The 22,445-nt window shown below is 56.7% G+C and overlaps 2 protein-coding genes across 3 annotated transcripts; one reads left to right on the top strand and one right to left on the bottom strand.

Moving 5' to 3' along the window:
• Window positions 1-850: 850 nt before the first annotated feature.
• On the top strand, window positions 851-15,820 carry ACTN3 (actinin alpha 3). Of its 2 annotated transcripts, XM_012436918.3 has the most exons (21): window positions 851-1,094; window positions 4,838-4,952; window positions 5,127-5,246; window positions 6,812-6,898; window positions 7,612-7,699; window positions 8,211-8,289; window positions 8,365-8,446; window positions 9,202-9,287; window positions 9,881-9,973; window positions 10,436-10,666; window positions 10,765-10,912; window positions 11,779-11,929; window positions 12,489-12,597; window positions 12,692-12,832; window positions 13,087-13,269; window positions 13,745-13,879; window positions 13,976-14,155; window positions 14,532-14,678; window positions 14,767-14,832; window positions 15,279-15,437; window positions 15,518-15,820. In XM_012436918.3, exons 1-21 carry the CDS (start codon window positions 948-950, stop codon window positions 15,674-15,676), a joined length of 2,706 nt encoding a protein of 901 aa, XP_012292341.1. In that variant the 5' UTR covers window positions 851-947; the 3' UTR covers window positions 15,677-15,820. The 2 variants fall into 2 exon arrangements, with proteins under 2 accessions (XP_012292341.1, XP_064220772.1); XM_064364702.1 differs by having other exon boundaries at window positions 930-1,094; window positions 4,838-5,246.
• A 129-nt stretch (window positions 15,821-15,949) lies between these two features.
• On the bottom strand, window positions 15,950-21,546 carry CTSF (cathepsin F). The gene is given in 14 exon segments (XM_064364703.1): window positions 15,950-16,484; window positions 16,566-16,624; window positions 17,045-17,135; window positions 17,226-17,290; window positions 17,371-17,490; window positions 18,766-18,846; window positions 18,926-19,022; window positions 19,111-19,256; window positions 19,380-19,493; window positions 20,333-20,408; window positions 20,518-20,664; window positions 20,666-20,752; window positions 21,067-21,165; window positions 21,337-21,546. Coding segments are annotated over 14 exon segments (1,467 nt in total). The 3' UTR covers window positions 15,950-16,409.
• Between the last annotated feature and the right edge of the window lie 899 nt (window positions 21,547-22,445).

Raw genomic sequence — 22,445 nt, 5'->3', positions numbered from 1 at the left:
GGCCTGGACACCCCAGCAATCGGAGCCGGAGGACTCGGCCGCTTCCGTATTGGGGCGGGAATAGCGGCAGACGGACGTCTGCTACGGCCAATAAAAGCTCCGAAGGGGTGCGGCGAGCGCTCAGACTCTCAGGGAGCGGCCGACCGACGGGGCAAGTTGATTGGGCCGACGGACCAGCAGGAGGCGCTCGGAATCCCGCGGCACTGGAGCACGGAAGACGCCGCGGAGTAATCGGCCCGCCCACCCTAGGAGGCCCCGCCCCCCGCCGGAGCCCCGCCCGCTGGCGCCCCCGGCCAGACGCCCCAGGCCAGGCGCGCCCGGAGGATTGAATTGCAGCCTGGGCGGCGTCGGGGTTTCCCGGCTCAGCAAATTCTCCCCTACTCCCCCCAGCCGCCCCGATATTAATAGCCCTGCCGCGGCCCATCCAGCTGGCTCAGAGCCGTTCCCCACGCCCGGTGTCTCCCTTCATCACCCCAGAAAACATGCAAAACAGCTCGGCGCCTTCGTGTTCCTGACTGTGAAATGGGGATAGGGCTCCGTGTCCCACCAGCGAGGGGCTGAAGAGGCTAGCGAGGAGCGCCAGAGGGCAGCCGCCAGGGCGGCCCGCGGCCACTATTATTATCGGCCTTTCCATTATGGAGAGGAGGAAACAGACTCAGAGAGGTCCCATGGATTTCCCAAGGTCACACAGCACCCCCGCAGCGGAGCGGGAATGCAAACCCAGGATCTCCGCCGCGAGAGCCATCCCGGCGCCCCCCAGCTCCGCAGTCCCTGGCCCCAGGACAACCCCTTGCCAGGTCCAGCCCGAGCTCCTTCGCCCCATCCGGCCCCTCCCTCCTCCCCCATATTTAGTGCGAATTCGATCCGGGGCTGGATTGGGCCCTACTTAACGGGGCCCGGGTGTCCGAGAGCGCGCGGAGCGGAGCGAAGCCAGGAGCCCGAGCAAGATGATGATGGTTATGCAGCCCGAGGGTCTGGGGGCCGGGGAGGGGCCCTTCGCGGGCGGCGGCGGGGGCGGCGAGTACATGGAACAGGAGGAGGACTGGGACCGCGACCTGCTGCTGGACCCGGCCTGGGAGAAGCAGCAGCGGAAAGTGAGTGTTCGCCCATTTCCCGACAGTAAAACCAAGGCCTGAGAGGCCGGGCGGTTTGTCCTGGGCATCTCAGCAGGACAGGGGCAGAGGCTGTCTTTAACCTAGAGTGCCAGTCCCTAGCCCAGGCTCTGCCCATCAGCTGTCTGCTGTCCCCAGGGCTGGAGGAGAGGACTGGGAGCCCTCAAGAGGGGTTTAGAATGACAAGAGAGTTTCTGGGGTCCCCACCCCGCAGGGTTCATTCCCCTGGGCCCACTGCCCCACTTCTGCTGGTCAAAACAGGCTGGGCAAAGTCCAGGAGATCCAAGTTTCGGGGTTCAGGAAGAAGAATCTTTCCCCCACCACTCTCTAGTTAAATATTCCCAGGCCCCACCCTGAGGGCTTGCAGCCAGGCAGCTAGTGGACTTGGGAGTGTGGTGGGGTGAGGAGGGTCCTCTCAGACCCCACCCCATTCCAGGGTGGGGTTCATAGTCGCTGTATCTCATTTAACAATTGAAGAGCCGGGCGCGGTGGCTCAAGCCTGTAATCCCAGCACTTTGGGAGGCCGAGGCGGGTGGATCACGAGGTCAAGAGATCGAGACCATCCTGGTCAACATGGTGAAACCCCGTCTCTACTAAAAATACAAAAAATTAGCTGGGCACGGTGGCGCGTGCCTGTAATCCCAGCTACTCAGGAGGCTGAGGCAGGAGAATTGCCTGAACCCAGGAAGCGGATGTTGCGGTGAGCCGAGATCGCGCCGTTGCACTCCAGCCTGGGTAACAAGAGCGAAACTCCGTCTCAAAAAAAAGCAATTGAAGAAACTGGAGCCCAGAAAGGAGCAGAGACAGGCCTCAAATCACAGACTGTCAGACTTCAAGACCCCCTAACCTGAGGATCTTTATCCCTTGCCCCTCCCCCATTCTTTCTCAAGATACCCCAGGGGCCCTGAGTCTGCTGAAAAGGCCACAGGTCAGGAAGGGGAGACCTGGGTCCCCTTACGCAGTAACCTGACTCTCTGGCCAGATGGACACGTAGTGCTGAGGCAGCACCTCAGGGGCCCAGCCCGTTGGGCACTCAGGGCCCCTCCCTCCCTGAGCTATTTTCACTCCCAGACTTTCCCAAGTGGAGGGGACAGGACACCTGGGTTCCCAAAGAGAAGATGATCCAGGTCAGAGGGAGAAAAGTTTGGGGAGTGGCAGGCCAAGGGTAACTAAGAGAGCACCATGAGCCATTGGACCCTGCTCAGCGTGTGCCAACACCGTATGACTCCAGGAAAGGGAAGGGTACCGGGGCACTCAGTGGAATTTGCAGGACCTGAGAATGCTAGAATTTAGAATCAGAACACTTCCGCTGGGTTAGATAACAGGAGATGACCCCAAGGGCCAGGAGGCTCCGCTGACTCGGCCAGGGTTCCCCAGGTGACAGACCTCCCGTTAGGCTCCCCTGCATCTGTCTCCAGCCTGGCTGCAGTCCCAGGTTTGGCAATTTCCCAGTGATGACATCCCTGTCCTTGGCTCCAGCTGCCACCTGTTCTGCAACATCTATCCCTACGCCCTCCCACCCGGGCCTCTCCTGGATCCAGGTCTTCATGCCCCTCATATGACACATGCCAGTCTGTAACTTGCCTTTGTCACCTAACAAAATATCAGAAACATCTGTTCATCGCAACTTGCAGTCACCATCTCATCCATTCATTCAACGGCTGCGAAGCATAGAGGCTCTGACAATCAATCAGCATCCCCTGTAGTTGGACATGTGGCTCATGTCTTTCTCATCCAGCGTTGTTTATTGCAAGGTGGTAATAAACATCCTTGTGCTCTGCTTTAGCCCTGCCCTCTCCCTGTTCCTCTATGCTCCCTTTCTCCCCAGTGACTCCTCCATCCAAGGGCTTCCTTCACACAGTCTTGGAGCAGCATGCCCACCTCCTCCCACCTGGTGACTTACTATGTGCCAGCACCGTTTTAGGTGCTGGGATTTGGCAGCAGACAAAATAAAGCCCCTGCCACAGGGAGCTTACATTCCATCATTTCTGTCTCATCCACGCGATCCTGCCTTGTCCCCATCACTGACACCCTTCCTCTCTTGCCCTGGTCCCAGTTACTGCTTCCTCACTTCTCCCCTCTGCCGCACCAAGCCATTTAGCTCCATTCTGCAACCAGCATGGACAGTTCTGCCCACCTCCCTCTTGCCTGAGGCTTCCCTGACTCCCTGTTGCCCTCAAGATCAAATTTAATCTCCCCGGCTTAGCACCCAAGATCATGCATGACCTGGCCCCTGCTGCCCCTCCGGCCCGCCTCTTACCACTTCTGCCCCAACACCCCCAGCTTCATTCCAGCAGTGCCCAGATCCTTGTAGTCTGACAAATGTAGCAACTGTTTCTCTCAGCCACCAAGCAGTTGCCCGCATGGCTGCCCCTACCTGAAATGCCCTTGCCTGCCCTTCCCTGCCTGAATAATTCCTGTCCATCATAGTTCTGATCAAATACTGGCCTTCCCCAAGAGGCCCCCACCCTGATCTGCAGCGTCCCTCCCATAAACTCCTCAGCGACTTCTTCCAGCACATCTCAGATCAACATGACTTTTGGATAGACTATCAGCTCCCTTAGGGCAGGAAGCACGTCTCATTCAGAGTCATGTCTGGCACCACCCAGACCTGCCTGTCCCCCTGCCTTTTCCAGACTCAAAGCATCTCAGACTCCAGGGTTGGAGGGAACTGTGGGAAATCTAGTTGCCCTGTTCAGTGCTTGGGTTCCCATCAAGTTGTACTCAGCGCCTACTTTAATTACACAAATGGGGAGACCAATCCCCAAAGAGGGAAAGGGGCTGACCCTAGATCACAGAGAGTGAGTGGCTCAGCTGGACTTGGAGCCCACCCTGACTCTACCAAGGCGTCTCTGGAAAGACAGAATTCAGAACCCGAAGGGCAGCAGGTTGGCAGAAACTTGTGTACCAAGTGCCATGTCACCCCATCCCCAACAGATGCACAGCCTTGTACCATCCCTCCCATCTCAGACGGAGCCTGAGGCTGAGGCTGACTATTGGGGAAGGGATGGGCAGCCACCCCGGGAAATGAGTTCAGACCAGGCATGGTAGCTCATGCCTGTAATCCCAACAGTTCACTTGAGCCCAGAAGCTTGAGACAAGCCTGGGCAACATAGTAAGACCCCATCTGTCTCTAAAAAAACAAAATGAGATCAGGCAAGGCCTGACCCTTGCCAGCTGACCCTCCAACAGCCGGCAGAGTCCTTGCACACTTAAGGTCTATTCAGAGGCCAATTTACAACAGCCCTGGAAGGTCAGTGGGGCTAAGAAAATAGAAAGACAGAGACAGTCCCTTAGACAAAACCCTGAGGGCCAGATGTGCTTCAGTCCAGGAGTTTTCAGATTTCAGAAAGGCAGTATCGCCCTGCACTGGTTCTTATAGTTCAAGACCTCAAAGGGCCCCACACTTTGAATGTGTTAACATTTTCTAGGGCCCCTCGAGTATTTAAGACCAGCTAAGGCTGACGTGCTGGTGGGAGGGTGCCCCAAGTCCAAACTGGGACCTGCATGGGTCCCAGACCCCATTTCTCCCCTGCCAGGAAAACTAAAGCTCAGAGAGGGAACGGGACTGGCCCAGGATGCACAGCAAGTCAGTGGCTGAGTTGAGCTGAGACTTGAATTCAGAAATACAAGGCTCTGAGACCTACCCTGAGTGAGGAGACAGGACCGTGCCCCACATCCCCCAGACCTGGTTGTAGGGTCTGAGTGCCATCCTCTGCCCCCAGACCTTCACTGCCTGGTGCAACTCACACCTGCGCAAGGCGGGCACCCAGATCGAGAACATCGAGGATGATTTCCGCAATGGCCTTAAACTCATGCTGCTCCTGGAGGTCATTTCAGGTGAGGATGGGAAATCAGTGCACCTGGGCCCCAGGACCCAGGAACATCTGGACAGCAGGGGCCATAGGGTGGCAGAGTGTTTGACGGGACTTGGCGGGGAGGGGAGAGTTTGTGGGCAATGGCTTCAGCTGCCTCTCATGACCTTTGGCCCTTGGACTCTCCTCTTATACCCAGGAGAGAGGCTGCCCAGGCCAGATAAAGGCAAGATGCGCTTCCACAAAATCGCCAACGTTAACAAGGCCCTGGACTTCATTGCCAGCAAGGGGGTTAAGCTGGTGTCCATTGGTGCTGAAGGTGAGGAGGTAGCAGGAAGGGTTGTGGGCAGGGAGTGGGAGCCTCTCTTGATATCAACAAATCACCTCTGTGAGTCTCAGTTTCCTCATCTCAACAATGGGAATAATCCCTGCCTCGCCAGAGAGCCTGTAAAGAGCCAATCTACCAGACAGGCCTGGTGGCTTACGCCTGTAATCTCAGCACTTTGGGAGGCCGAGGTAGGTGGACCGCTTGAGGCTAGGAGTTCGAGCCTAGCCAACATGACAAAACCCCCATCTCTACTAAAATTACAAAAATCAGCTGGTTGTGGTGCTGCACACCTGTAATCTCAGCTATTTGGGAGGCTGAGGCACGAGAATCGAATGAACCTGGGAGGCGGAGGTTGCAATGAGCCAAGATTGCACCACTGCACTCCAGCCTGAGCAACAGAGTGAAACACAGAGATAGTCCCTTAGACAAAACCTGACCCCTTCCCTTTGCTTGAACAACACATAGTTTTAGGATCAGTTCCTTTGATTCCTTTTTAGTGTGTTGGAGAAAAAAAAAAAAAAAAAAAAGAAGAGCAAATATACCTAAAGTGCCAGCGCAGCCCCTGAACCCTAGTAAGAGTTCAGTGAAATCATTTCTAAGTAACAAGCCAGGCATGGAAGCACGTGCCTGTAGTCTCAGCTACTTGGGAAACTGAGGCAAGAGGACTACTTGAGCCTGGGAGCTGGGAGACCAGCCTGAGAAACATACCAAAACTCCATCTTGGCTGGGCACAGTGGCTCATGCCTGTAATCTCAGCACTTTGGGAGGCCAAGGAGAGTGGATCACCTGAGGTCAGGAGTTTGAGACCAGCCTGACCAGCCAACATGGTGAAACCCCATCTGTACTAAAAATGCAAAAAATTGCTGGGCATGGTGGCACACATCTGTAATCCCAGCTACTTGGTAGGCTGATCCCAGCTCCTCATTAACCTGGGAGGTGGAGGTTGCAGTAAGCCAAGATCACACCATTGCATTCCAGCCTGGATGACAAGAGTGAGACTCTGTCACACACACACAAAAGAGAAAACTCTATCTCAAAAAAAATCTCAAAACCAACCAACTAAACAACAACAAAAAATAGATATGGCTGCGCACGGTGGCTCACGTTTGTAATCCCAGCACTTTGGGAGACCGAGGTGGGCGGGTCATTTAAGGTCAGGAGTTCGAGACCAGCCTGGCCAACATGGTGAAACCCCATCTCTACTAAAGATACAAAAAAATTAGCTGGGTTTGGTGGTGCACACTTGTAGTCCCAGCTACTCAGGAGGCTGAGGCAGGAGAATCGCTTGAACCCAGGAGACGGAGGTTGCAGTGAGCCAAGATCGCACCACTGCACTCCAGCCGGGGTAACGGAAAGATACTCCATCTCAAAAAAAAAAAGAAAAGAAAAGAAAAATAGATGCTTACTGAGCATCTGCTAGGTGCCCACCTATTAGGTGCCAGCCCTGAGATGGGAGACAAGGGCCAGAGGACTGAGCAGAGGGAAGGTTAGTTGAGGCCAGATAGCACAGGACTTGAATGCCAGGCAGAATCTGTCCCCTGACCCCTGCCCTGCAGAGATCGTCGACGGGAACCTGAAGATGACCCTGGGCATGATCTGGACCATCATCCTTCGCTTCGCCATCCAGGACATCTCTGTGGAGGGTGAGCAATGGGCAATGAGGTCAGGGCCAAGTGCAGTGGCTCAGGCCTATAATCCCCGCATTTTGGAAGGTCGAGGCAGGCAGATGACTTGAAGGATCTCCCAGAAGTTCAAGACTAGCCTGGGCAACATGGTGAAACCCCATCTCTACAAAAAATGCCAAAAATTAAAATTAAAAAAAAATAGCTGGGCATGGTGGCATGTGCCTGTAGTCCCAGACTAGGGAGTCTGAGGTAGGAGGATTGCTCGAGCCTGGGAGGTTGAGGCTGCAGTGGACCATGATTGTTGTCACTGTACTCCAGTTGGATGACATAGCAAAAGAAGAAAGGAAGGAAGGGAGGGAGGAAGGGAAAGAAATGTAGGCTGGGCACAGTGGCTCACGCCTGCAATCCCAGCACTTTGGGAGGCTGAGGTGGGTGGATCACTTGAGGTCAGGAGTTCGAGACCAGCCTGACCAACATGGAGAAACCCCATCTCTACTAAAAATACAAAATTAGCCAGGCATTGTGGTGCATGCCTGTAATACCAGCTACTCGAGAGGCTGAGGCAGGAGAATCGCTTGAACCTAGGAGGCAGAGGTTACAGCAAGCTGAGATTGCACCATTGCACTCCAGCCTAGGCAACAAGGGTAAAACTCCGTTTCAAAAAAAAAAAGGAGTGAGAGGGCTGACCCAGACCCGTTTCCAATGAATACTGCCCCCTCCTCCCCACCCAGAAACCTCGGCCAAGGAAGGCTTGCTCCTGTGGTGCCAGAGGAAGACAGCACCATACCGCAACGTCAACGTGCAGAATTTCCACACCAGGTCTGTCAGCTGGTTAGCAAATGTGTCTGGGCCTCTGTGGGGCACTGGGCACAGAGAGGAGTCCTCTCTGATCACTGAAGGTCACTGAGCTGGTCCCTGTCACAAGCCACAGGGGAGGAAAAGGTCACAGCACAGTTCCTAGAACAGTATCTGAAAAGAGGACTCAGTAATGTTGAGTGGAATGGAATTGAATCCAGGAGGGTTCCAGTTAACTCCTGGAGGAGGGAGTGTTTGAGACATCCCTGGAAGGCCATTCCAGCCAGAGGGAAGCTGGAAGCCAAAAACATCTAGAAATTGGTGAGGCCTAAGCTTGGATATGTGACGGAATCGTGATGGGCTTGCAGGAGATGGTCCAGATCTGGTCATGGAGGGCCTCAAATCCCAACCTAAGCAGTTTGTGCTTTACTCCATTTTACATATGAGGCTGTCCTTCGGGGGGGTACTCCTGAACCGAGGGAGAACGGGGCCTCAGCTTGAACCCAGGCCTGACCCCCCCCTTCTCTCTGTCCAGCTGGAAGGATGGCCTGGCCCTCTGCGCTCTCATCCACCGACACCGCCCCGACCTCATCGACTACGCCAAACTGCGAAAGGTAGGCCTCTGCCACCCCAGTCCACGACCTCTGCCTTCAGCTGACCTTTCACCTCCCTCCCTCACACCCATCTAGGATGACCCCATCGGCAACCTGAACACTGCCTTCGAGGTGGCAGAGAAATACCTGGACATCCCCAAGATGCTGGACGCGGAAGGTGAGAGTGAGCTAGCCCAGGGGAGGGCTCCGGTGGGCCTGGTACAAGTTCCACACCTTTGCACTGCCCTTTCCTCCTCCTGAGATGCTCTGACCGCCCCCACCCCACTCCCGGGTCACAGTCCCCCTTCTCCAGGAGTCCTCTGTCTTGTCCCCTGCCCCATTCCCCAAGGAGCACCAGCCTCTCCTGCCTCTCCCCTATGTAATATACCTTCTGCCTCACATCCAGTTACCTGGGTCACCTGGGATCATGTTGGTCCCTCAAGACTGGCAGCTCCCCTGGGGGACGTCCTTCCTGTGGTCCCCATGCCTAGGCAAGGCAATAGTCAACTGAAGCAGCAAACACTTTCTAAGCATCTACTATGCATGATGCTCGGGCTGTGCGGCCACCGCTGGAGGAGAACTTGTTCTGGCCCCAAGGAGCTTGTGGCCTGGGGGAAAGACAGACAGAGGAAGGTATAGAATAGTTCAAGGCACAAAGCAGTGTGGATCAGTCCCTCACGAGGGGCACAGTGGCTACCCACTCACACTCACCCACTCCTTCACACTTTTCTCACCTCGAGGAGAGAAGGTGGGGAAGTCGCTGAGCCCTGGGGTGAGGAGAGAGGGCTTCAAGGAAGAAGACGACACTGGGCTTGGGTGGCTGGCAGCTGTTGGCCATGACTAGATGCTTCCAACTCTCCCACCCAGAGGGAGTTCTCTGCCTGGGGAGGGACCCCTGCCTTGGCCAGTAGATACCTTGCTGTCCTCCCCCAGACATTGTGAACACCCCAAAGCCAGATGAGAAGGCCATCATGACCTATGTGTCCTGCTTCTACCATGCCTTTGCCGGGGCTGAGCAGGTAAGAGGGCCCAACTGTTGCTGCCTGCACTGGTGGACCCAAGGGCCCAACCTTGGCTGCAGTCCAACATTGAAGGCGCCAGACCATGGGGGTGGGAGTGCCCCTGTCCCAGCTGCACACACTCAATCCTCAGAGAGCTCTGGAACAGAGGACCCTGGTTTGGAAACTCCCTCCCTACCTAAGAGCCGTGCTCCCTCGTCCCTTTCCCTATTTGCAGGGACTCCCGTTTTGTTTGTTTTTTTGTTTTGTTTTTTGAGACAGGGTCTCACTCTATCACCCAGGCTGGAGTGAAGTGGCGTGATCACGGCTCATTGCAGCCTTGACCTGTCTCCTGCCTCAGCCTCCCCAGTAACTGGGACTACAGGCACAGGCTACCACACCTGGCTAAGTTTTGTATTTTTTATAGAGATGGTGTTTCATCATGTTGCCCAGGCTGGTCTTGAACTCCTAGACTCAAATAACTCACCCACCTCAGCCTCCCAAAGTGCTGGGATTACAGGCATAAGCCACCATGCCCAGCCAGGGGCTCTGGTTTTTAAGCTTTACAGAGGCAGCTTACTTTAATGCCAGCCCTCTGCCCACTCCTCCCACAGGCAGAGACAGCTGCCAACCGGATCTGCAAGGTGCTGGCGGTGAACCAGGAAAATGAGAAGCTGATGGAGGAATATGAGAAGCTTGCCAGTGAGGTGAGGCTGGGCCAGAGAGCCCCCTCCCACCATCCTCTCCCAACCCTGCTAACCCCAAGCACAGGCCTGCAGAGCCTCCCTCTGCTCAGAGTAGCCCTGGCTTCCTCCCAGCCTCCTCCTGTCCGCCCCCACCCATCACTTGACCTTCTGCCAACCCAAGCTCCTGATCAGTCACTGATTCACTCATCATTCATCTGTTTACTCACACATCAATCCATTCACTTGTATTTAGATAGTCACACAGCCCTTTGCTCTGTACCAACCTATACTAGCCCCTGGACTCAGAAATCAACCATCCCCTCCTTCCCTGACTCGTGGAGACTACCCCATTCTGCCCTTCGTAGTTGTCAAAGTCACCCCCACGTACCCTCTGGCCAAGGCCTGAGTGTGGGTGGAGAGGGGTGGGTGAGCTGAGCAGGTTGGCTCAGAGCTCTCTGCCTTGCCCCTGCCTGGCCCTGTCAGCTGCTGGAGTGGATCCGCCGCACTGTCCCATGGCTGGAGAACCGTGTGGGCGAGCCCAGCATGAGTGCCATGCAGCGCAAGCTGGAGGACTTTCGGGACTACCGGCGCCTGCACAAGCCACCCCGTGTCCAGGAGAAGTGCCAGCTGGAGATCAACTTCAACACGCTGCAGACCAAGTTACGGCTAAGCCACCGGCCTGCCTTCATGCCCTCCGAGGGCAAGCTGGTCTCGGTGAGCTCTACACGCATTCCCTGGGTGACCTTGGGCTCCATATCCCCATCTGTACAATGGGCGAACCGTGATGAAGGGCACCCCTGCCTGCCCCACAGGACATTGCCAACGCATGGCGGGGGCTGGAGCAGGTGGAAAAGGGCTATGAGGACTGGCTGCTCTCAGAGATCCGGCGCCTGCAGCGGCTCCAGCACCTGGCTGAGAAGTTCCGGCAGAAAGCCTCCCTGCACGAAGCCTGGACCCGGGGTAGGCATAACTACCTCACGGGGCTAGACTGTCTCCCACAGTGATGTGCAGGGGCAGGAGGGGAGGTTCTTGGCAAAATCCACAGGACAGGGGTAGGTGCTCTGCAGGGAAGCTGGAGACTGGATTTCTAGTCCCACCCTGACTTGCTGTGGTGCAACCTGGGCCTCTCTTTGGGCCACTGCCCCTCTGTGGGCCACAGTTCGTTTTGTTTTTTGAGATAGAGTTTTGTTCTATTACCCAGGACAGTACAATCTTGGCTTACTATAATCTCTGCCTCCCAGGGTCAAGTGATTCTCCTGTCTCAGCCTTAGTAGTAGCTGGAACCACAGGCATGCAACACCACACCCAGCTAACTTTTTGTATTTTTTTGTAGAGATCGGTTCTTACTTTGTTGCCCAGGCTGGTCTCAAACTCCTGGGCTCAAGCAATCCACCCACCTCAGCCTCCCAAAGTGCTGGGATTACAGGCATGAGCCACGATGCCCGGCCATTTATCTATAAACTCAGCCTCCCCACTGACTGCCCAACCCTGCTCTGGTCTTCTGTAGGTTTGCTCTAATTCATCATGTAGCACTTTATATGTATCAGGTGTCCAAGAGTCCAGTCCTCACATCACTTAGATCATGCTCAAAGTATACTGACGCTAAAATATTGCATGAGTCAAGTACGTTACTCTGGATAGAAACATTCATTTGGTGTTCTATCGAGGATTTTATTGGTGAACAAAGGAGGCCAGGTCAGGGCTTAGGACACGTTAGGCCTGGGCGATTGTCACCTTAACAGATGAGGCTTCAAGGTCACACAGCCCAGCCGGCACCCCTGCCCCTGCTGTCACTGGGTGACCAGAGCCGGCCTCTCTTCGGGCAGGGAAAGAGGAGATGCTGAGCCAGCGCGACTACGACTCAGCTTCGCTGCAAGAAGTGCGGGCATTGCTGCGGCGCCACGAGGCTTTTGAGAGCGACCTGGCGGCACACCAGGACCGCGTGGAGCACATTGCTGCCCTGGCCCAGGAGCTCAAGTAGGCGGGGCCTCTCGAGGCCTGCCCCAAATACCGCCCTAGCCCCGCCTTTGTCCCCACTGCCCTCCTCAAGACCCTAGACTCTCCCGAGTTCTGTGACCCCGCTGTGGCACCCACGTCCTTCCCCTTCACCATTCGCTCCGACCCCTCCTGAAACCCCATCCCCATCTCCGGATCCCGCTGATGCCCACACTCTTCCCACTGGCACTCGACCTGTCCCACTCCATGGCCTGTCCTCTAACCTACCTGCTCCCTTAACCCTGCCCACTGCCCCAAACCCTCCGCATCAGCCTTGGCCTGGCCACCCCTTCTCACACAACCCTGCCCCTCCACCCAAGCACCTCCTGGACTGCAGCTAACAACGCACGGGCACCCACCTGCCCACATTAATGAGCCAGGGACATCCCTTTCTAGGAAAGCGCCCAGCTTTACCCACCACCTGCCCTGGCTCCCTCCAACACCTTCGCCCCGACGCGGGGCGCTGGTTCCAGCCCTGGGAGTGCAGTTAGGACATCTGGGCTGGGGCTGGCCCCACACTCGTCCCACTTTGCTCTCCTAGTGAGCTGGACTACCACGAGGCGGCCTCAGTGAACAGCCGCTGCCAGGCCATCTGCGACCAGTGGGACAACCTGGGTACCCTGACCCAGAAAAGGCGGGACGCACTAGAGGTGGGGCTGGGGGCGGGGGAGCTGGGGGGTGTGTAGGCAGGTGAGGCCAGGTCTGCCAGGCAGGCTGCTGACCCGCTACACCACCCATCCCTAGCGGATGGAGAAGCTCCTGGAGACCATAGACCAGCTGCAGCTGGAGTTTGCCCGGCGGGCCGCGCCCTTCAACAACTGGCTGGACGGTGCCGTGGAGGACCTGCAGGACGTGTGGCTGGTACACTCTGTGGAGGAGACCCAGGTGGGTGCCAGGGTTGCAGGTGACAGATGGAATGACAGAAAAGCTGGCCTCAAATTCTGCCAGCCACAACTTTACGCTCCTGGGGCACAGGGATGGGAGGAAAACCCGTTTCCGAGTGCTGGGCTGGAAGACAGGAGGCCAGGGTTCTTGTGTCAGGACTGCCCAGGACCACTGGGTGGCCTGGGGCACACTGCGGCCCTTTCTGTTGCCTGTGGTAAGTGGGGACACCAGCTGATACTTCCTGTCACCCCTAGAGCCTCCTGAGAGCACATGATCAGTTCAAAGCAACATTGCCCGAGGCTGACCGAGAGCGAGGCGCCATCATGGGCATCCAGGGCGAGATCCAGAAGATCTGCCAGACCTATGGGCTGCGGCCCTGCTCCACCAACCCCTACATCACCCTCAGCCCGCAGGACATCAACACCAAGTGGGACATGGTCAGTGCCACCTGTAGCCTTCCTTCCACCCCTTCCTGCACACTCTGACCACCCTGAAACCTTGGGTGGCCCAAGATATGGAGAATAAAGTCCATCTTCAGATCTGGGGTCTGCCACAGACTCCACATGGGACTGGATGAATCACCTTGCCTATCTTGGCCTCATCTGTATTTGATGAGCCATTAACAGCAGCATTTTCCTGTCACACTGATGTGAAGTAGAATTAAGCCTTGCATGTGGACATGTTTTATAAAACCACCCATATTAGTTATAAATGATGCCATCAGCCCCATTTTGCAGATAAGAAAACTGAAGCCCATATAGGTTAGTGACTTGCCCAAGAGCTTTCTCATATATCCCAGACAAGTTGGCGCAAGGCAACTGGGGCTGCGGTTTGAGGGGCTGGAGCCCATCTCCCCTCAAAGCCATTTCCCAGCCACCAGAGCTAGCTTTGGCATAACTACCCTCCTCCCAGGTCCGAAAGCTGGTGCCCAGCCGTGACCAGACACTGCAGGAGGAGCTGGCACGGCAGCAGGTAAACGAGAGGCTCCGGCGACAATTTGCGGCCCAGGCCAATGCCATTGGACCCTGGATCCAGGCGAAGGTGGAGGTAAGGGCTGGGATAGTGCGGCCAACCTGGGGGAGTGGGGCCAGGGCTGGGCCACAGGGAGTCGGGAGCTCTCATGCTACCTGGGTACCCCTGCAGGAGGTGGGACGGCTGGCGGCGGGGCTGGCCGGCTCTCTGGAGGAGCAAATGGCTGGGCTACGGCAGCAGGAGCAGAACATTATCAACTACAAGACTAACATTGACCGGCTGGAGGGTGACCACCAGCTGCTGCAGGAGAGCCTGGTGTTCGACAATAAGCACACCGTCTACAGCATGGAGGTGGGATTGCACCCTCTCGGCAGAGAGCGCAGGCGGCGCTGGCTCAGGGGGCCCAGGGAGATCACAGCTGGACAGAACATGTGTGTCCCAGTAGGGTGCCCAGTTCAGCTTGGCCAGGTCCCTTAAGACCCAGCAACGGAAAGCGACCCTTCCAGAATCACAGAGCAGTCCAAAGCCAGGCCAGGATTGGCCATAGCTGGTTAGCAGAAGACAGGAAGGACTGCTGGGGGGTTACTCAGTGGAGCCTCCAGATGGGGATGGAGGCCCAGTGAGGGGGAGGACTTGCCCAGGGTCATTCAGCAGACTGAGCGTGGAGCTAGAGCCAGTGGCCAGGCACTGGCCGCCCACTGACGATGGCCTGTCCTCTGCCTGCCAGCACATCCGTGTGGGCTGGGAGCAGCTGCTCACCTCCATCGCCCGTACCATCAATGAAGTGGAGAACCAGGTACTGACCCGAGACGCCAAGGGCCTGAGCCAGGAGCAGCTCAACGAGTTCCGAGCATCCTTCAACCACTTTGACCGGGTCAGCAGGAGCCTGGCCCTGTGGGGTAAGACACTTGGGGGCTGGTGGGGGCTGGAGACCAAGCCTGATACCCACTCACCCCCTACAGAAGCGGAATGGGATGATGGAGCCCGATGACTTCCGAGCTTGCCTCATCTCCATGGGCTATGACCTGGTGAGCACCCCTCCTCTGTGCTGACCACCTACTGCAAGCCTCCCATCTTCACACACACTGCCCTGCACCTTCATCACATCCACACAGGGGCTAGCAAGGTTCAGAGAGTAAACTCGCTTGGACCCAGTTCTGTATGGACCCAAAATCTGAGCTTGTAACATTTTTACCTGTAGAAAAACAGCACTACAGCAATGGGGGGCCCTGGGGAAAAAATCAGGACCAGCTTCCTGCTGTAGCTCTCTGGAGGAGCAAATGGCTGGGCTTTTTGCAGATTTTGCAAATTTGCAGATTTCAGCCTACCATAAAGGACTTTGGTCTCTGGAGGAAGGGAACACCCTGTCACTGGGGCTCTGCAAGCCAAGGCTGGACAGTCCCCAGGAGGAGATCCCAGGAGCCCTCCTGGCTTTAGTGCTCATGGGCATAACGCCTGGTCTCTATCTCTGCAGGGGGAAGTGGAGTTTGCTCGCATCATGACCATGGTGGACCCCAATGCAGCCGGGGTGGTGACCTTCCAGGCCTTCATAGACTTCATGACCCGAGAGACAGCCGAGACTGACACGGCTGAGCAAGTTGTGGCCTCCTTCAAGATCCTAGCAGGAGACAAGGTAAGTTCCAGGCAGTGGAGGGGCTGGTGGGCTGGGGCAAGGCATGGGACCTGGGGGCCCTCAATGCCTCTTCTCCCCAGAACTACATCACCCCCGAGGAGTTGCGGCGCGAGCTCCCCGCCGAGCAGGCCGAGTACTGCATCCGCCGTATGGTCCCCTACAAGGGATCCGGGGCCCCGGCTGGAGCCCTGGACTACGTGGCCTTCTCCAGTGCCCTCTATGGGGAGAGCGACCTCTAACCCCAACCACTGAGGTTCTCTATGCAAAATGGAGAGAGGGTGCACCCTGTGGTTGTTGATCCCATCCGTCCCTCAGGGCAAAGGCCTGAGAGAGCGACCAGCCAAGCGCTTCTGAATAAAGATCCCTCAGTGGGCCTCTCCCCATCTCCTTTTGGTTCCTGAAGCAGAAGCTGGGCGCCCTCAGGCTCCTGGGCAGAACCAGCTATCCCACCTTGACCCTCCAGGAGTCCCTGCCATTCCTCCTCACCTTGGGAACTGAGCATTCATACCACATTGGGGACCAGGACACCTCTTTATTGCTGTTAGAAAAGGGTGGTTACAAGTTTCCTGGACATGGAAGGGGGACACTATCCCTAAATCCAAGGGAACCAGAAAATTTACAGTATCAGAGGAAAGTGGGGCAGGACAGAGCTGGGGTAAGATTAGTTTCTTCCTGCTCATTACCTGAGCCCAGAGTTCTTGCCCCAGCCTCAACTGCCAAACCACCACCCTTCACCCCGAGAGCTTCACCCTGGGCTACCACAATTCAACAAAGGAGCAAGTGCAGAACTTCAGGTTGGGAGTGGGGTGCAGGGAAGCAGGGGCTGTGCCCCAGCCCAGTGCCCTCTGCTCACCCTGAGGTACCCAGTGTCTGTCCCTCAGCCAGCTGTACCTCCCGAGGAGGGGCCTGGACACGTGTCAGGTTGGGGCAGCAGCTACTCTGATCAGCACCAGGTCCTGAGCTGGGGGCCCCTCAGTCCACCACCGCCGAGCTGGCCATGGTGTTCACACCACAGGCCCCAGACCCGCGATGCAAGTAGTAGTAACCCTGGGGGAGAGTGGGAGCTGGTGAGGGCACCAGGGTAGGACGGCAGCCTGGAGGGCCAAGGACCGAGCCGGCAAGACTCACCTTCTCACCCCAGTCAGTGCCCCAGCTGTTCTTGATGGCCCAGAAGGGAACGTCAGAGCCTGGGGTGCAGTGCAGAGCAGAAGGATCAGGGCCCTGAATTCTCCAGGCAGAGCCTCAATCACTTTGCACCCTTCAAATACTTGCACTGGGCCTACTGTGTGACAGGGACTAGGAGAAGAGCAGAAATCTTGGGCCCCACCTACCAGCCTCAGGGAGACCTGGTCCAGCCCTGGGGCAGGGAGGAAGCACCCACCCACCCACCTCTTGCAGGGTATTGGGCCATCAATATTCAACCTACCACAGCTCAGCTTCCCTTCCATAAAGGACAGATGATGCCCACCTGGCACCACGGCCCAGGCAGCAGGTAAAGAATAGGGTTCCTAGGCATTCCCCCAATTTCCCCTCTAGAGGACCTGAGATGCTGTGCTCCCGCCCCTGCCTGTGGCCTGGCTGGATGCAGGACAGGCAGTGGAACTCACGGTTGCCATAGCCCACAAGCAACACCGCGTGGTCGATGAGCCAAGGGCTGCAGAGGGGCCGGAGAGGGCGGGAGATCCCGTGGCGGTAAAACTGGAGGTGGAGGAGAAGGAGTAGGGGATCGACTCTGAGAGGTCGAGGAGGTCAAGAGATGGGGCAGCGGCAGTGGGGCTAGGGCCTCACCTGCATGCCAAAGGCATTGATGGCAACAGAGATTGGGCCTCTCTTGGCCAGCCAGGCCGCCAGCTCTGAGAATAGAAGGGGTGACATCAGAGGGCACCCAGGCCCCAGCCCCTCCTGGCCTCACCTCACTCTGCCCCTCACTCACTCTGCTCATTCTGGCTCAGCTCCACAGAGTCATTAATGTAGACCTTGGCCTTCTCTGGTGAGAAGTTGCAGGCCTGCATGTGGCCCCGGTAGCTGTAGTCATCCTCTGTCTCCAGCCCTCCTGGGGAACAGTGGGGATAGATAGAGAAGGACGGGCTCCCATTTGCCATTGACAGCCAGAAGTGGACTAAACCCCTTACACAAGGTCTCACATTCCTCATTTACCCCAGGCCACAGGCCATCCCCTCTGAAGAATGTCTTCATTCTAGAAATAACACATCTGAGGCTGGAAGAGGTAGGGAGGAGGGAGCAGTAGCCAGCAAGAAAAGTGGCAGAGCCGGGCACGGTGGCTCATGCCTGTAATCCCAGCACTTTGGGAGGCTGAGGCGGGTGGATCACGAGATCAAGAGATCGAGACCATCCTGGTCAACATGGTGAAACCCCGTCTCTACTAAAAATACAAAAAATTAGCTGGGCGTGGTGGCGCATGCCTGTAATCCCAGCTACTCAGGAGGCTGAGGCGGGAGAATTGCCTGAACCCAAGATGCGGAGGTTGCGATGAGCCGAGATCACGCCATTGCACTCCAGCCTGGGTAACAAGAGCAAAAGTCTGCCTCAAAAAAAAAAAAAAAAAAAAAAAAGGCCGGGCGCGGTGGCTCAAGCCTGTAATCCCAGCACTTTGGGAGGCCGAGGCGGGTGAATCACGAGGTCGAGAGATCGAGACCATCCTGGTCAACATTGTGAAACCCCGTCTCTATTAATACAAAAAAATTAGCTGGGCACGGTGGCACGTGCCTGTAATCCCAGCTACTCAGGAGGCTGAGGCAGGAGAATTGCCTGAACCCAGGAGACGGAGGTTGCGGTGAGCCGAGATCGCGCCATTGCACTCCAGCCTGGGTAACAAGAGCGAGACTCCGTCTCAAAAAAAAAAAAAAAAAAGAAAAAAAAAAAAGAAAAGTGGCAGAGACAGAACTCAATTCCAACTTCTGACTCCTCACCAAGGGCTTGGCCTAGCAGTCTTTCACCCAGGCTGGAATACAGTGGCACAAACACGCCTCACTGCAGCCTCAACTTCCTGGGCTCAGGCGATCCTCCTGCCTCAGCCTCCCAAGTAGCTGAGACTACAGATGCAAGCCACCATGCCCAGCTAATGTCTTTAGTTTTTTGTAGAGATAGGGGTCTTGCTATGTTGCCCAAGCTGGGCCTGAACTTCTAGCTTTAAGCGATCTTCCCACCTTGGCCTCCCAAAGTGCTGGAAATACAGGCATGAGCCATCGTGTGTAGCTGGGTCAGCATTAAGACTTGAACCCAGTGCTGTGTGTTTCTCATGCTCATGTCTCCCCCCATCATAAACTAACTTCTTGCAGAGGCCCCTCCTGACCCCATGAATGCATACCCAAATTCTTGATGGCTGAGTAGGCACTGGAGGGCAAGCCGCCCATGCAGGCCTTGTCAATCTTGTCACAGTCCAAGAGCTCTAGGAGACAGAAGGCTGGTCCCAAGAAGCCCTCCTGAGGGGCTAGGCTGGGGACACATGGGTAGAGCGAGATGCTCACCCTGCTCAGAGAGGGAGAGCAGGGTCCCCTGGTTCAGAAACCACTGGCCCTCCACGTTGCCTGTGACTGAGAAGGCCCAGCAGGAGCCGCACATGCCCTACGAGAGATGGGTAGAATCAGAGCTGGATCCCTGCGCCAGCCCCAGTGCTGTGCTCATGTCCCGCCCTCACTTCTAGGAGTCCAACCTGGTCCTTGACTTTTGTGACAGCCCCCTTACTCCTCCAGTCCCATTCAGGTGGGGCAAGGTCACCCACAGACTTGGCTTGTTTCATCTTCTTGCCAGGCTCTTCTCTCAGGAGAGGATTCAGGTAGATAGTACGGAACTCCTCCTCTGTGGGCAAAGGTGGACAGGGCAGGGGGAAGAAGAGTGTTCTAAGCCAGACCTGACCAGAGGCCTTGCGAGCAAGGCCCTATCTCTTCCTGGCTCCATGAGGACTCTGGCCACTCCCCCTACCTGTGAGATCACTGAACTTGGTGACTCCATACTGAGCTGTACCTCGGTCCAGAGCCTGGATCTTCTGGGCTCGCACCATGTTACGGACAAAGATGGACAGGCGCCACTGGGCTTCTGAGGACCAAGGAGCAGAAGAGGAGGGGCTCGACCCCAGGCAAATAAAAAAAGGGGCAATTGGGGATAGCAGGCAGGGGTTTCCTGGGGAGCAGGTAGGGGTGGGGGCTAGACGTGCAAGTGATGGAGTGGGAGGTCTGATCAACTTTTGGGGCCAAACTGAAGTGATGACTTCCCAGGTGCAAAAGCAATAAATGGGGTCTAGAGGACACCACCAAAAAGAGGTGGTGGGGAAAGGCCATGTTGTCAAGAACTCTCCAGCACAAAAAATCTGGCCTCTGCCCCCATCCCACCCTACCCAGAGTGATGAAGACCCATGGCTGCTTTTTTTTTTTTTTTTAGAAAAGAGTTTTCCCTCTTGTCACCCATGCTGGAGTGGAGTGGCACAATCTCAGTTCACTGCAACCTCTGCCTCCAAAGTTCAAGCGATTCTCCTGCCTCAGCCTCCTGAGTAACTGGGACACAGGCATGTGCCACTACGCCCAGCTGATTTTTGTGGGGTTTTTAGTAGAGATGGGGTTTCACCATGTTGGCCAGGGTGGTCTTGAACTCTTGACCTCAGGTGATCTGCCCGCCTTGGCCTCCCAAAGTGCTGGGATTACAAATGTGAGCCACTGCGCCCAGCCAAGACACATGGCTTCTGACTGGGAAGATAAGGGGGAGAAGGGACCAGGTACTCAGAGTGGCTGCCCAGGCCAGGAAGGCTAAAGGAAAGCTCAGGAATTACGGGGTCCTGGAACAGGTGCACTGCTTCTCGTCTTTCCCCTCCCCCAAAGTGCCAAGTTGGGGAGAAAGTCCTGTTCTGATTGTAACAGGTACAGCCAAGGCTGGGTCCTCACCTTCCTTTGACTCATATGTCCGGTTATAGGTAATGACAAAGTTCCTGAAGATTGAAGCCATCTTCACAGTCAAGTCCTGGATAGGCAAACTGATCTTTAGCCTGACCAGGGAAACCGACTCCAGGAGGGAAGGAGGAATAGGGCGATGAGGCAGCGGCTGGCTCCTTAAGCTACATGCTCCTCACCTGGGGCAGGGGATCCTCATTCAACAGTGAAAAGACGGGGCTGAAAGTCTCGTTTCTATTGTCTGGATGGGGTTGGGACAGAGAAGAAATGACTGAGCCGTGAGTGAAGGCTGACTTGGGCTCCCCAGCAGCCTTGGGCTCTCTCAGCACCTGGAACCTTGGTGTCCACCGGGCCACAGTCTTTCCGCAGCAGCACGTGTTTTCCAAGCTCATCTAGGACTTCGAAGCTGCAGAGCTGGAGGGAGAGAAAGCAGCTGCCCTGGGGGCCTGGATGGGAGCAAGGTCTGGGCAAGATGGAGCTGGAGGATCCTCAGATGAGGGGCACTCCTAAGGCAATCACCCCCACAGTGGACAGTGAGGCACGGCCTGCACCGGGTCATCCTCCCCCCGCTTCAGAGCATCTTGGTTTCTGGCCCTCGAGGCCTGGGAAGGGGTTCAGGGTGGGGCAGCAGCTGCCTCAGATCCCTGCGTCTAGGCCTGAACTGTCATCATCCAACTGCTGCCTTACTCAGCCTGGGGGCGGGGAACCCCTAGAGCCCCATCACTCACCAGGGTTTTCTTGGACACGGGGAGCTGGCACACCATGGGGTCGTTGCAGGGTGGCTCCTCCAGGGTCGCCTCCAGGGAGTACAGCGACCCCTGGCCCGCCTTGGAGAGAGGAGCGGGTGAGGCGCGCAGGGTCGGCCCTTCATGGCGCCCACGGCCCCGCCCGTGCCGCGCTGCCCGTTCCCCATCGCCAGAGATCCGTTTCTCCAGAGGACAGGCCCCATCCCAAGGTTAGGGCAAAGCTCCCAACCCTTGTACCTCGGCCCGACTCACCCGCCGGACGCGGCCGCGCACAGCGCCCAGCACGACCAGCGTCCCCACAGCCCGGCCGCGGTTGAACATCTCCAGCGCGAAGCGGGCGGGCGCCAGCAGCTCCGGGGACGGCGGCCCCCAGGCCTCGCCGGCGGCTCGGGGCTGGGCGGGGGCGGCCGCCGCGCCCGGGAGCAGCCCTAGCAGCGACAGCAGCTGCAGCCAGGGCGCCATGGCGAGGGCGAAGCCGGCAGCCCAGACGCGCACACCGACGGACACGACACCAACCCACCCGCGACCGAACCCGCAGCCAGCGGGGTCTGCGCCCGCCCTCCTCCTGCCCGCGGGCGCTCCGGCCAATGGGGGCAGGCCTGGGACGCCTGCGCGCTCGCTTGTTTACAGGAGGCACGTGGGGCGCGCGGGGTCTAGGGAACAGGAGGCCATTGGCCTGAGGCTAAGCTAGTTACTAACCTATATGGCGCGCTTGTTATGTCTTAGACATGATATGCCAGCTCCCTTTATTCGGTGTAGCAATATCTGAAGTAGGTGCTATCTCCATCGTACAGTCGAGAAAACAAGGCTTGGAGAGATTTAGTGGCGTGGCCCTGCGCAGTGGCTCACTCCTGTAATTCCAGCCCTTTAGGAGGCCAAGGAAGGTGGGTCACCTGAGATCAGGAGTTCGTGACCAGCGTGGCTAACATGGCGAAACCCTGTCTCTACTGAAAATATAAAAATTAGCTGGGCGTGGTGGCAGGAACCTGTAATCCCAGATACCCAAGGAGGCCGAGGCAGGAGAATCGCTTGAACCCAGGAGGCGTTGCAGTGAGCCAGTATTGCGCCACTGCACTCCAGCCTGGGCGACAGAGTGAGACTCCATCTCAAAAAAATAAAGAAAAAGATGAGTCGGAGGGAGGGAGCAAAGAAAAAGAAACAAAGAAAAAAAAAGATGTGAGTGATTAGCCGGGTGCAGTGGCTCACATCTGTAATCCCACCACTCTGGGAGGCCGAGGAAGGTGGATCACCTGAGGACAGGAGTTCCAGACCAGCCTGGCCAACATGGTGAAACACCGTCTCTACTAAAAATACAAAATTAGTTGGGTGTGGTGGTGGGCGCTCATAATCCCAGCTACTCA

The sequence above is a fragment of the Aotus nancymaae genome, unplaced genomic scaffold (genome assembly GCF_030222135.1).
Source record: "Aotus nancymaae isolate 86718 unplaced genomic scaffold, 86718_ANA_hifiasm-v0.15.2.pri h1tg000059l, whole genome shotgun sequence".
In the NCBI taxonomy this organism is placed as follows: Eukaryota; Metazoa; Chordata; class Mammalia; order Primates; family Aotidae; genus Aotus; species Aotus nancymaae.
The sequence above is the reverse complement of the archived record's forward strand: the minus strand, read 5'-3'. Positions and strand labels throughout refer to the sequence as shown.

What these genes read in the sequence shown, in the direction of transcription:
- ACTN3 (XM_064364702.1), top strand. Translation starts at nt 948, where the DNA reads ATGATGATGGTTATGCAGCCCGAGGGTCTGGGGGCCGGGGAGGGGCCC. An exon ending in ACTACGCCAAACTGCGAAAG is followed by an intron (nt 8,290 to 8,364) that starts GTAGGCCTCTGC and finishes ACACCCATCTAG; the next exon opens with GATGACCCCATCGGCAACCT. An exon ending in AGATCCTAGCAGGAGACAAG is followed by an intron (nt 15,438 to 15,517) that starts GTAAGTTCCAGG and finishes TCTTCTCCCCAG; the next exon opens with AACTACATCACCCCCGAGGA.